At 41.0% G+C, this 14,514-nt stretch overlaps 1 protein-coding gene across 3 annotated transcripts; it reads left to right on the top strand.

Moving 5' to 3' along the window:
* The first annotated feature begins 251 nt into the window (after positions 1 to 251).
* mcrs1 (microspherule protein 1) lies at positions 252 to 14,436 on the top strand. 3 transcript variants are annotated; one of them, XM_061688714.1, is made up of 15 exons: positions 252 to 429; positions 1,984 to 2,139; positions 2,447 to 2,595; positions 2,741 to 2,879; positions 2,981 to 3,145; positions 4,791 to 4,900; positions 4,993 to 5,101; positions 5,188 to 5,326; positions 7,578 to 7,653; positions 8,688 to 8,716; positions 8,790 to 8,882; positions 9,322 to 9,404; positions 12,217 to 12,304; positions 12,389 to 12,516; positions 14,154 to 14,436. In XM_061688714.1, the coding sequence occupies exons 3-15, from the start codon at positions 2,447 to 2,449 to the stop codon at positions 14,238 to 14,240; spliced, it is 1,395 nt and encodes a 464-aa protein (XP_061544698.1). In that variant the 5' UTR covers positions 252 to 429; positions 1,984 to 2,139; the 3' UTR covers positions 14,241 to 14,436. The 3 variants fall into 3 exon arrangements, with proteins under 3 accessions (XP_061544698.1, XP_061544697.1, XP_061544695.1); XM_061688713.1 differs by having other exon boundaries at positions 1,984 to 2,184; XM_061688711.1 differs by lacking the exon at positions 1,984 to 2,139.
* Positions 14,437 to 14,514: the final 78 nt, after the last annotated feature.

Below are 14,514 nucleotides of genomic sequence, written 5' to 3'. Positions count from 1 at the left end.
AATGGCGAGTGAAACACATTACTTCCTCCTCCCAAAGCGTCCGCTTCAGAGTGAGGAAGTTACACGGGACAAACAATTATTAGCTTTTGTTATTATTTTTCAAATGTAACTAAAATTGCAATCATGGAAATTTCCAAAAGCAACTGCAATTTAATTACACATTTTCTCAGTGTACCACTGACCCATGCTGCCGTCCCTCCTGTTCACAAGGTGGCGCCATTGCTCCGAAAACCTGTTAGCTGCCTCGTCACTTCCTCACAAGAAGAAAACAAAACTCCAAAGAGCTTTATGCTAACTGTGTTTTGCACCGATCTCGTTATGTAGTTCAGTGAGTCACCTGCATACACGGTTTTGATCAACTACGCACCGATATACAATATACACTCCAGATCACGGCTCCAATACCACAAGTAAACCAACGAAGGAACGGTGAGTCACGAGAACGTGTACCTCGCTAGCATTAGCTTGCTAATCAACAGAGGCTTTAGCTCACATTAAATGTTGTCTTAGCTAAGGAGAATAAAGACAGCCTGGTTTTATCTCAGTATGCACAGAGGTTTCATATTAATGTTGTTTTGCATTGTGCATCACGCCTGATGTTGCGGAGTGGAGCGTGTTTCCTTTGTCGTTTCGGACTTAACTTGAGGTGACGCTCACGTATAAACAAATATACAAGTTGCAAAGGAAGTGGTATCGCCTGCATTAGATTGTCTGAAAGAAGGAATTTAACAGGTCCCGTGATGTGCTAAAGTGCCTTTATATTCCTCTATCACGCTATCGATGTCATGATTGTTACACACTATTGTTAAATGCGAGGCTTTTGGTTCAATAATGTGGTTTTACTATTGTTTTGAATAGACACATTTATTTTTGAAAAGGTGTGGACGCTTCCCAAATGTTTCCCCCACAGTTTTCACTCACGTTAAGAAAGAGGGGAAAAATCTCTCTAAAGATGTTTACTTTTTTGAAGTGTATTTGCATGTAAAGTACATTTTCAAGTGACAAGTATCACCGTGTTTACACTGAATGTATGAAACAGACCCCCACATTGCACGTATCTCTAACGTTTTTTCTTCTTCCAGGCAGTAAACAAGAGGAAATAATCAACAAAACATAAACACTAGAAGTGCTACAATGGACAACTAAATGATTATGAAATTTAATTAACAACTCTTTTGATGATCGATTAACAGTGTAAATACCCTGTCCTAAAAAAAATAAGTTTAGTCTGATTTCATGTCACAGTCAGGGGAAAAAAGTGTATTTTTATGCAGTCAATGACTATCTGCTCTTCATGCTGTGTGCACCTTGGCCTCCTCGGGGCAGTGTGATGCGATACATGCATGGAGCTACTCGTTTAATGTAAGCTAAAAAAAGAGTAGAAGAAGAAAGTCACAATATAATGTTGATTAACTCGTTTTTCACACATTAGGAAGACTATATGCCCGTGAGTATTGTTATATTACCCGTCTATATGTGTTACTACGGCTTTTGTGTGTGAATATTTGTTATTTGAAGATAAATCCCTCCCGTGATCAAATGCTAATATTAGCTAGCAATAAGGTTTTCCATTGACTGTTAGCATTAAGCTGGCGCTGTCTAAAACGATGTCTTGTATTTAAATATAAAATGAGGGTAATTATTTTTGTTATGCGCTTAGTTTTACAGTAAGCTCCAACTGGTGTCTCAGTAAACAGTTTAAAGTCCACTCAGGGGGCAGAATAACATTCTACAGGCTGCAGCTCAGGCACAGCTGTCATCTTAAGGCCTAACCCGAATGTGTACCCGTTTATCCAGTCAGGCGGTGCTGGTAGCGGTTTCTCCTAGCGTCAACACAACATCCTATCTTTGACAGGATGTTTCGGGGATAAAATCATTTCCGACCGACACTGAAAGTGACATTTTGGGCCATTTTCAGTGGGGGAAAGTTTTCGGTGACTTAGAAACTTGTACTGGCCCACACGGGCCAGTGTCTATCCGCAGGTTGTGGCCCGACACAGCGGCGTAGTGGCCCCAGACCGCCGCTAATGTTGGACCCTGGTAACCATTAGCCAGCCAACAGCCAGCTGCTAACCTAAACTGAAAACAGCCAACTACACTCTCTTTCGCCGATTCACTCATCAGGCCAGACCCTGCCTTGTAAAGCCACACACACTCAAATTCTCAGATACTACAATATACAAAGTGAGAATGGTGACCCCTAGTGGACAAAAATAATACCTGCTGCACCACACATGCACTTTGTTTTTGTATTGTGTTAATGCTAAATTTAATCCTAAACTGATGATATTCAGTTTGTTTTCCATTTGTATCACTCGAAACAAGTACAGGCTTGTTATTAACCTGAGGTGGTTAAAATGTCTACATTTTCTCCGGAGGTAAAGTGATCATAGGCAGAGAAGGTAGACGCATCATGTTTTCTTTGTCTTTTGCTCTATTTGATAAGATGCAAGCGGGTGAGCCTGGTGTGCCGATGGCAGTAGCAAGTTCACACAGCCGCTCAGAAGACGAAGAGTCGCTTGTTATAAAAGATGTGAAAAGGACAGCGACGCAAGCATTTGGCAGTGGCGTTCCCAAACGCCGAAGTTCCTCCAGGTTTCATTCAATCTATTGTGTATTCCTTGCTTGGTCCTCATATTTTGTTGGGAATAAATAAAGATGTAGATTTGTTACTTCTCGTGATAGTATTATGTATTGAATTGCAAACTAGCGTATCAATGTTGTCAAACAACATCCGCAGATCAATAAAGAGGAAGAAGTTTGACGATGAGTTGGTGGAAAGCAGCCTCGTCAAGTCATCAAGTCGAGTTAAAGTTCCTCCTCTCATGGAACCTATACGTTGCTCAGGTAGTGAGCCTTCATCCAGTGAGAAAAAGAAGGTAAGAAAAAAAAACATGAAAACCATGTCATCAACATTTCATTTTAATCCTGATTTTTGATTTTTTTCCCCCTTCCCCATTCTCTAATTCTACCTTGTCAGGTGGCAAAATCAGGCCCAGCTTTGACGCCGTCTCTCACAATGCTGATGCATCCGACGGCGGTAACTAAAAGGATGAAGAAAAGTAAACAGCCGCTACACATCACAAAAGACTTGGGTCGCTGGAAGCCTACTGACGACCTGCTGCTTATTAATGCAGTGCTGCAGGTGAGTAGTAGAAAACGTGTTATATACTCTCAGTGATCACTTCATTAGGTACACCTGTGCTATCAAATTAGATTTAATCTTGAAAAGATGGATCTTGATAATTCCATGCAAGTAAAAAAAAGTTACCACTATACTGTATTAGAAACCCCAAATGATGCCGTGTAGTTGAATTTAAATGTAAACCACAGCCAAAATAATATCCATCCATCCATTTTCTGAGCCGCTTATCCTCACAAGGGTCGTGTGTGTGCTGGAGCCTATCCCATTTATCATCGGGCAGGAGGCGGGGTAGACACTGAACTGGTTGCCAGCCAATCGCAGGGCACACATAAACAAACAACCATTTGCACTCACGTTCACACCTAGGGGCAATTTAGAGACTATAATTAACCTAACATGCATGTTTTTGGGATGTGGGAGGAAACCGGAGTGCCCAGAGAAAACCCACGCAGGCACGGGGAGAACATGCAAACTCCACACAGACGGGGCCGGGGATTGAAAGAACTGTGAGGCAGCCAATCGCAGGGCACATATAGATAAACAGCAGACGCTCTAACCAGTCGTCCACCGTGTCTCCCCCACAATAATTAATAAATATATTTTTAAATGAATACCTTTCTTGACAGTGTCGCTGAGAAGTAATGTATCCCATCCACTTACATTAGATTTAAGATGGGCTGGGCTACATGGCCTTAAAATAAAATACCCCTTCCACACAAAAATCTGATTTCCAAATTCCAAAAATTAATTTCCCCCTTTGCCTATGACAGTGATTCTGAAAGTGTGTGGTCATTGTACTGGTACGCAAAAGAAATCCTGCAAGTATAGTTCACTTAAACTTTTTTAAAACTAATCTTTAGTATTTTTCCCAAAAATATTTATTTTGGTAAATTTTTTTATTCAACATTTATGTGCAATACATTTTAATTGAATCATCATTTAAATGCTGTTTGTGTATTTCTATATTTAAGCATTGTTAATGTTTAACAGTTACTGGTATACTGTTGTCCGAGCAGACGGGATAGAATCTGTCTTGTTACATGTCACAACAAAGGATAATCTTTAGAGCCTGCAGATAATAAATCACTAATCAAAATTTTGAAGGTATGTAGAAGATTTTTAATAGGATAGTTTGTGGTCAACTACGACCTTGTCTAGTTGTCTTTGTAAAGGCTGAATTGGGCTCTTGTATTGGATCTTATTAGTAAATTAAATTCGATTGTGTAAGTCTATCCATCCATCCATTTTCTGTACTGTTTTTCCTCACTGGGGTCGCGGGCATGCTGGAGCCTATCCCAGCTATCTTCGGATGAGCGACTGGGTACAACCTGAACTGGTCGGCAGCCAATCGCAGGGCACATATAGACAAACAACCATTCACACTCACATTCACACCTACGGGCAATTTAGAGTCTTCAATTAACCTACCACGTATGTATTTGGGATGTGGGAGGAAACCGGAGTACCCAGCGAAAACCCACGCAGGCACGGGGAGAACATGCAAACTCCACACAGACTAGGATTTGAACCCTGTTCCTCAGAACTGTGAGGCGGACGTGCTAACCAGTCGCTCACCGTGCTGCCTGTGTAAGTCTAATGCAGTTTTAATATCCTGTATGTGATCATATATGTTTGTATTCTGCAGACCACAGACCTCACATCAGTTCATTTGGGGGTCAAGTTCAGCTGTCGTTTCACTTTGCGGGAAATTAAAGAGCGGTGGTATGCGCTCCTCTATGATCCCGTCGTCTCAAAGTAAGACATCATGCAGGCAAGCAGAATCTTCTCCTTTCGCTGAGTTGACATATTGAGCCTTCATTTTCCTTCCCATGGTCGTGGCTGTTCAGACTCGCGTGGCAGGCGATGCGACAGCTTCATCCGGAAGCCGTAGCGGCAATACAAAGCAAAGCTCTCTTCAGCCAGGCTGAGGAAGTACTACTGGCCAAGATTGGTTCGGTCAGTACAAGTGATTATTTTTGTGATTGCTTCGCGATTGTACCATTATGATGGAAACAGCTGCATGTTTGTTTGTCATCAAACAGACGAGTCAGCCCAAATTAGACATATTCCAGGAGCTTCTGAGTAAACACCCAAGCGTTTTTCACCAGTCGCGCACCCCCAAAAGTCTGCTGGTCCACTGGCAGCTTCTGAAGCAGTACTACCTACTGGATGACCAGAGTGGTGAGTCGGCTTACCCATTCAAACCAACGTAATGTCCTTTAAAATGCCTCATAATACATGTGTGGTATTTAAGCTGTGTGGACACAGTGAATTGACATCATTTATATCATAATGCATCTCAAACAGGGCTCATACAGTCATGAAAGGTTCTGGAAATATTGCGTGGATAATATTTAGGATGCGTAAAACAAATAAAATTGTGTAATGTGCGATTGAAATTGAAATTGACAAAGAAGTGCAACATCATGTTACCTAGGTAATGCATGGTTTTGATACCTGGTCTCCTAACCACCAATGAAGAAAAACAGTGTGTATGCCGCTGTGCAATGGCGAAAGTGTGGCTTAACATTGTAAAAATAAATTACCACTCGGCTACGTGTAGCACCTCCAATAAGATAATATCGTGCAAAGGAGGTTGCGCGATTAACATGGTTGAACACCTCCGGCCGGACACATCGGGCTCAGCACTGCACCTTAAGTCACTATCAGGTGAGTAAAACAATAAAATACGTATTATGCCAATATTGAGGCAGCTAACAAGTTAAAGTGGAACTAAAACGTTTGGTCGACTCATGCCAGTTAACATTTGCATGTGTGTTTTATATAAAGTGAGCATGTGTGGAAGAGACACACTCTGTCCATAAAGCTCAAGCGCACAGCCTGAAAAGGGAGATATGATAATTTTCCTCAACAATAACTGTCTTTGAGTTTATACTGTACTTGCTGCTAATTTGGACTGGGTTGCTGTTTTGTTTTCCCATCAGTGAGAGTTCCGTAACATTTTTTAAATGCCTGCAGGCTGCAGCATCAGACACTCATAAAGGTGCATGTCCATAAATTAGAGTAGTGTCAAAAGCTTAATTTGGTTAGGCAGTTCAATTCAAAAACGTGAAACTCATTATAGAGATGCAACTGCACACACTCAGAATGATTTTTTTTTTAAATATACTGTTTATGTATAATTTCATGATTATAGATAACAGCAAACAACAACCTAAAATTAATCATCTCAAAACTAGAATATCAATGTAACAATCAAGACACAATGATGTTAGGCAATAATTTACCCTCTGAAAAGTATTTTCCCAAGTGTTTAATGAATTTAAATAATATAGGAGTACTGAAATGAATATACTTTTCTACCATATTCTAATTTATTGAGATGTACCTGTATGTGTGAATGTATTTTCATGAGGTTTTAAAAAATAATACTCTGTTATGAAAGTGTAATCTTCCCCATGTGAAAAGAACATTTGTCACCTTTAAATTGAAGTTCAGAGGTTTTATATTAATAATGGGTAAGAGCAACCCTGTGAGAAATTAATAGAAAAGTACATAAAACGCAAAGAGTTTATTGAATTAAAATTCATAGAAAGTTCAGACAACTTCATCCAAAAATAACAGGTACTGGTTAGCGCCTAAACCAATCCATCAGTATAGTTCAAGCAATGTGAAGCTATAATATAGATTTGTTTTCATATTTCATCATATTTGCAAACATATAACAGGAACATTCTGTACTAAGCTGATCTTTGCGTCAAATCTGTGTAACAAATATGTAAAAGGTTGAAAACAAGGAAGTGAGCGATGAGAACAAACTACTACTACTCCTGTCTTGCCACCTAGTGTAGCAAGTAAGTACTCTAGTACAGTGCAGGCAAAACAAAACATGCTGTGTCAAATGTTGATTTTAGTCTATGCCGCAGCCTGATAAAAATGGATGGCCACAGTTTGGACACCCTTGATTTAAATAAATTTGACCCTGCCCCCTAAAAGAATTGGAATCTAGAACCATTTGGAACTAGAATCAAAATTCCAGGAAATAGGTCATTCTTCGGTCTTGCAAATTCATGTTTTGGAAAAGTCACGGAAACCTCGGTTAAAAAGTGTACAAATCCTGCTCAAAGATTCTCTTCGGTCTTCTACTGGTAAACTACTAAATTTACTATACTTTACTTATGGATTTGACTCATAATACTTTTCCGTTTGTTAAAATTGTATATAATATCCAAGTTTAAATCTAATTTCTCTTTTGCTTTTTCTTTCGTCATTGTCGTTGGACATTATTCACAAAGTCCCATTCACTTGCATTTATAAGCATATTGATCACACTATCACGGTCTCAATAAATTTGACAAAGTCATTGTTTGTAATGCAAAATTGTAATTTTACAAAAACAAATGTGATACATTGTGCTGTGATTGTAAAGCATAAATCATTTTAGTGTGGTTAATAATGTGTTGTGTTGCAGTCCAGCCGCTCCCAAAGGGGGACCAAGTCCTGAACTTCTCTGATGCTGAGCAGATTGTTGATGACGTCAAGTTAAAGTAAGGCACTCTTTAATTTGGGGGTTTGGTTTGCAGCAGTGAATTCCAGCGCTCATACATTGACGAACACTTGCAAGAGAATTATAGAGCTGCCAAATGTTAGGGAACGTCCATATTTTGTTACAAAAGTTCTCTTTGCGTCTGGTGTCAATACATTCTAAGTCACTGATCATTGGTATGTCACTGCACACGTCACTTCAGAACACGAGCACGTTAAAAGTATATTATTATTAATAATAATAATTTATTATTATTAATAAATAATTGTAATATAAGATGACCTTTATTAGTCCCACAATGGGGAAATTTGCAGTGTTTCAGCAGCAATTGTGGATATAGGAAATATAAATATGTAAATAGCATGCAAGAGAAGACTTACATTTCTTCTTCTTACATGTACTTCTATTGCACAAAATAGAAACCAGAACTATTGTTCATACATAAATTATCCAATTCAGCACTATTTATTTTGAGTTTTAATTTTGATGAGGTCTGATTAATCTGCTTTAATAGAATTGCGTTGTTTTTGTTGTTGTTGTTGTTGTTACCAGGGTTGAAAACAAAGTTGGCAAAGGTGAATTCATCCATAGACTCAAATATTTTTGATGTTGGAAGGTCAAAATATCATATACTGGTACTTTGATTCAGGTTGCAACTGTGTCCATTACAAGGTTGATGTAATAAAACCATTCAAATGACAGATATTGAAGCCATAATTTATTAACGATTACGATTATGTCTGTTGCACGGAAATGTTCTTGACGGAATTTAGAAAATAGGGATATTCAGACAAATTTTAGTGAAGTGAATTTTTATTGGTTGGCAGCTCTGGAATTATCGCGAATGAGCCTTAATCGACAGCAGGTTTCGTAGACAAATGGGCCATGCTGCATTCCCAAGCTTTTTTGCCTATGCCTTCTAATGTGGGCAAAGCATGGTGTTCAATGTTTGGTGATCATGTGGGGGATAGATATCTTTTACTAATCCATTAAATTGCACCTCTGTTCATTTTGCCATCTTGTCCTCACATACAGGGAGAGCAGAGATGAAGTATTGGAACATGGTAAGATGGATGAAAGTTTATTTTAGCATCATTAATTGATTGGAAACCTTGAATATCTTCTTTTGCTTTCCAGAACTGATGATATCTGATCGTCACCAAAAAAGGGAGATCAGACAGTTGGAGCAAGAATTACCCCGCTGGCAGGTCCTCGTGGATAGTATCACAGGTAGAAATTGGTTCTTTCACTAAACGGTTGGCTTAAACGGATATATTTTTGGAACTTCTGAAGTAGGGCTGTTTTTTTGTTTTCAATTTATTTGAGTTTGTCGGTTTTTGTTGTTGTTTTCATCAGGTTTTGTAGTTCAAAGCACATCCCAGCCCAAGATGTAAGATGTCGACGTATCATGTTAGACGTGCGCAAATGTACGATGTCAGCTAGCAAGCATCAAAGGATTAACTCTTGATATTTGTTTAGCTTTTTCTGTGGCTTTTTTTTTTAATAGCTTTTTTGTAAATTGTATACCAAAAGAACAGACTGTCATCATGGCTCATGACACGATATGTGACACTGACTCATCCAAAGCAGTAACTTCCGTGTGTCCCCATACCATTAAGTTGTTGAGTGTTTTTAAATTTTACCATGCTAAACCTCGACTGTGTCACAGGGATGAGCATGCCTGACTTTGACAACCAGACGCTGGCCGCTCTCAGAGGACGAATGGTACGCTACCTCATGAGATCGCGAGAGGTAAGTCAATATACTGTGCCACTGGTGTACTCTTTAGACATATAGTGGGTACGGAAAGTATTCAGACCCCCTTAAATTTTTCACTCTTTGTTATATTGCAGCCATTTGTTAAAATCATTGAAGTTATTTTTTTCCCCTCATTAATATACACAAAGCACTCCATATTGACAGTAAAAAACGGAGTTGACTTATTAAAAAAGAAAAGCTGAAATATCACACAGCCATAAATATTCAGACCCTTTGCTCGGTATTTAGTAGAAGCACTCTTTTGAGCTAATACAGCCGTGAGTCTTTTTGGGAATGAGTTTTTCATACCTGGATTTAGGGATCTTCTGCCATTCCTCCAAAGTTCTATCTTGGTCTCATCAGACCAGAGAATCTTATTTCGCATCATCTTGGAGTCCTTCAGTGTTTTGTTTTTTTTACCAGAATCCATGTGTCTTGCACTAAGGAGAGGCTTCTGTCTGCCACTCTGCCATAAAGCCCCGACTGCATCTCTGGAGCTGAGCCACAAGTGGTCTTTGGGATCTTCTTTACTTCTCTCACCAAGGCTCTTCTCTCCCGATTGCTCAGTTTGGCCGGACGGCCAGCTCTAGAAAGGGTTCTGGTCATCCCAAACGTCTTCCATTTAAGGATTATGGAGGCCACTGTGCTCTTAGGAACCTTAAGTGCAGCGGACATTTTTTGTAACCTTGGCCAGATCTGTGCCTTGCCACAATTCTGTCTCTGAGCTCTTCAGCCAGTTCCTTTGACCTCATGATTCTCATTTGCTCTGACATGCGTGAGCTGTAAGTTCTTATGTAGACAGGGTTGTGGCTTTCCTAATAAAGTCCAATCAGTATAATCAAGCACAGTTGAACTCCAATGAAGGTGTAGAACCATCTCAAGGATGATCAGAAGAAATGGACAGCGCCCGAGTTAAATATGAGTGTCACAGCAAAGGGTCTGAATAATTATGGCTGTGAGATTTCATTTTATTCTTTATTAAATACACAATACACTATGTATTGTATTGTACACTGTGTGTACCATCATGAGGAAAAAAAAATATTTTAGCAAATGGCTGCAATATAACAAAGAATGAAAAATTTAATGGGGTCTGAATACTTTCCGTACCCTCTGTACATGCAAATCAGTCGCCTTTTGGCGAAATTCGCCGTTTTGGACTAAAAATAGACCATTTACGTGAATTGTATAGAGCCGATGAGTTTTTCCTGGGGGGGTCGCCGCGTCTTAGGCGCTCAGGACCTGCTTTGGAAAAGTCACAGGAGTTGACGAGACCAGAAAAAACACTTCCGCTGCTTCTGCTGCTAAGAAGTAACAGTACTTTTACTCCGTTACAATGATCTGAAAGTCGCTCGCTACTTTTATTCATCAATTATTTGCTTATTTATCAGCTATTTCGTGCGTGAGACTATGACTTCGACTTTCGCATTGGGTGCTGTTTACACCAATCTAATTTAAGCACTAGTGACATTTAAGTCAAGTTAAACAATCAAACGACAAAAGAAAGTCACCTGACCTCAGACGACGTCTTCTATTGGGCTTCACGGGCATAGGTATTAACACTTGATAAGCCCGGCTCATTGTCGTGCCACAATGGCCACCATTTTGGGAAGGTCGTCGTTACCATGAAGGCAACGGTGCGCTACTCTTGTTTACATTTAGACGAACAAAAACAACAGCTTTCATGTATCGTAGTATTTGTCTGGCACTGTCTGCCCAAACGTGGATATTTCAGCTCAGTTATAACTTGAGAAAACACGTGCAGTGCCAGTTCCATTTTATTTATTTTTTGTGCTATTTACTCAGTACTTGAGTAATTATTTCACTGTGTACTTTTTACTCTTACTCAAGTATTTTTTTGGAGCACTACTTTTTACTTGAGTCACATTATTGTTAAGTAACAGTACTCTTACTTGAGTACAATATTTGGCTCCTCTACATCTTCGATTGCTCACTCTTACGTTTAAGCAAAAGTTTTGCTCATCAGATCAGCCTGTGTCATATTTGTTGCACTGGTCTTTTGTATTTTCGCATCGAGGTGCTGCGGGTCGTGGTCCTGGTTGTGGTCACAGCGGAACCGCGAAGGACACGTAACATCGGCGACAAGAGCTGATCCGCTAGTACCGGTTGTATTAATTAGGAAACGCGCCTACAATTATCTAATTAATTTACAGATATTAATGTTAAATGTATTAAGCGATGGAGCGATGCTAGGGATTATGTCACAACGGAGAATGAAATTGCTTCAAATTCAGAAATGGCCAATAAAAACAGAGAAATACTGCACTTAATATTTTCCTGGAGGATGCATTTGGGATTGGCCTTTGAAGTTGGTAATAGTGAAAAATGAAGTGAAACAGACAATGATTTTAGTCAATTCTTTTCCAGAATGAGAGCGCTTAAAGAGGAGGATGCTATTCATGTGGCACAGCTTGAAGCAGGCATCAGGTGCAGGTGGAGATGGGCCTGGCTCAAGTTGGAGGCCAAAACAAAAAAGCAAAGAAATGAGGCAAATTTAATTTTAATCTTAAATTTGTACATCATGTACTTGAGCGGTGTAAATAAATGTTCTTCTGCGTGAAGAATTTTTTTAAAATTTTGCCTTATTGTACTCTTCAGAGTCTTCCAGATTGCTTGATTTGTGTTAAAATAAAATAAGAAATTCTCTGCTCCCCCCAGAACCCCCCCCCCATGTTTTTTTTTTGGTCAAATTGTTCATACCGTTTAAGTTTGCATGTATGTTTAGAGCAGATCAATTTGGAAGTTTATTATATTTCTAACATTAATTTCATTTATCCTCACTCAGATTACACTTGGCCGGGCAACCAAAGATAAACAGATAGATGTGGATCTGTCACTAGAGGGACCCGCCTGGAAAATATCAAGAAAACAAGGTGGTTTAACATGAGGAAATGAAAACCCCAACCATGCCAACTGTTAACAATGTGTGATGGTAAAATGACAATTGATGTTCCCAGGTATCATTAAACTGAAGAATAATGGGGATTTCTTCATCGCCAATGAGGGCAGGCGGCCCATCTACATTGATGGCAGACCTGTTCTGTCGGGCAACAAGTGGAAACTAAACAACAACTCAGTAGTGGAGGTGTGTGTCAAGGTTATCAGCCAAGTTATACATCCATCCATCCATTTGCTACCGCTTAACCGAGGTCGGGTCGCGGGGGCAGTAGCTTTAGCAGGGACGCCCAGACTTCCCTCTCCCCAGCCACTTCATCCAGCTCTTCCAGGGGGGATCCCAAGGCGTTCTCAGGCCAGCCGAAAGACATAGTCTCTCCAGTGTGTCCTGGGTCGTCCCCGAGGTCTCCTCCCGGTGGAACGTGCCCGGAACACCTCACCGGGGAGGTGTCCGGGAGGCATCTGAATCAGATGTAGGTGAGGGTAGCAACGTAGATCAGCCGGTAAATTGAGAGCTTCGCCTTTCGGCTTAGCTCCTTCTTTACCACAACGGACCGATACAAAGTCCGTATCACTGCAGACGCTGCACCGATCCGCCTGTCGATCTCCTGTTCCATTCTTCAGCCTGAAAGGACTCCTTCTTCAGCTTGACGGCATCCCTCACCGTTGGTGTCCACCAACAGGTTCGGGGATTGCCGCCACGACAGGCACCGACCACCTTACAGCCAGTTTGGTGCATAGGCACAAACAACAGTCAGCATCCGTCCTCCCACCCAAAGGCGGAGGGAGGCTACCCTCTCGTCCACCGGGGTGAACTCCAACATACAGGCGTCAAGCCGGGGGGCAACAAGTATACCCACACCTGCTCGGCGCCTCTCACCGTGGGCAACTCCAGAGTGGGAGAGAGTCCAACCCCTCTCAAGAGGACTGGTACCAGAACCCAAGCTGTGTGTGGAGGCGAGTCCGACTATATCTCGTCGGAACTTCTCGACCTCACACACCAGCTCGGGCTCCTTCCCTGCCAGAGAGGTGACATTCCACATCCCTAGAGCCAGCTTCTGTAGCCGGGGATCGGATCGCCAAGGTCCCTGCCTTCGGCCACCGCCCAGCTCGCACTGCACCCGACCCCTATGGCCCCTCCCACAGGTGGTGAGCCCATGGGAAGGGGGACCCACGTTACCCTTTCGGGCTGTGCATGGGTGCAGGCCCGGCCACCAGGCGCTCGCCTTCGAGCCCCACCTCCAGGCCAAGTTATACAGTGTATGATTTATATGATAGGCTTGCTTACCCTTTATCATGCAAGTGACCATATTTGATCACATAATTCACATTTATTTCACCCTTTGAGGCACTTGGACTTTGAGCAAGATAGTGATTACCACGTCTGCCTCACAATGGTGAGGTTCCGGGTTCAAATCTCAGCTCCAACCTTCCTGTGGCGTGGCAGTTGCATTTTGTCCCTGTGCTTATGTGTGTTTTCTCCGTGTTCTCTGACTTCCTTCCACACACCTAGAACATGCATGTTTGGTTAATTGAAGACTGAATTGTCCATAGGTGTGAGTGGGAATGGTTATTTGTCACTGGGATTGGTATGTATGTACCCTGCTATGTACTGTGACCCCAATGAGTACAAGTGGCATAGAAAATAGATGGATCTACAGTACTATATAGCAATATAATGACAATAATGGCAAATCATAAAAGTGTGGTCATTTACTTCAGTAAATGTCTCGGCTTGAAGTTCCAAGCTTTTCAATGAATGGCTAGTTAAAAAGATCAATACATTGTGACATATGGTGCTTACATCTGCTGCATCTCTTTCTGTAGATCGCAGGACTACGCTTTGTGTTTCTAATAAACCTTGAACTCATCTCGCTCATCAAAGCCGAGGCAGCCAAGATGACGCAACAGTGAACACTCTACTTCGTACTGTATATAGAAGTCCTTTGGACTTGGATTTTACAAGCTGATCTATGGACATTTTCCGTGTTGTACCGTAGACACTCATGGTAGAGAGCTTTTCCAGCTTTCCACATTGTTTTATTTAAATTGTGTAGTGAATCTTTTCCAAAATAATAAACTGGTATGCACACAATTTTAATTCTCTGCACAGTCTTTGTCACACTTTCCACTTCAGTAACTCAGCAGCTGACACACACTGAAGATAAGACTGATAAGGGCTGTAAAA

The sequence above is a fragment of the Phycodurus eques genome, chromosome 10 (genome assembly GCF_024500275.1).
Source record: "Phycodurus eques isolate BA_2022a chromosome 10, UOR_Pequ_1.1, whole genome shotgun sequence".
In the NCBI taxonomy this organism is placed as follows: Eukaryota; Metazoa; Chordata; class Actinopteri; order Syngnathiformes; family Syngnathidae; genus Phycodurus; species Phycodurus eques.
This window is presented reverse-complemented; position numbering and strand designations above follow the sequence as displayed.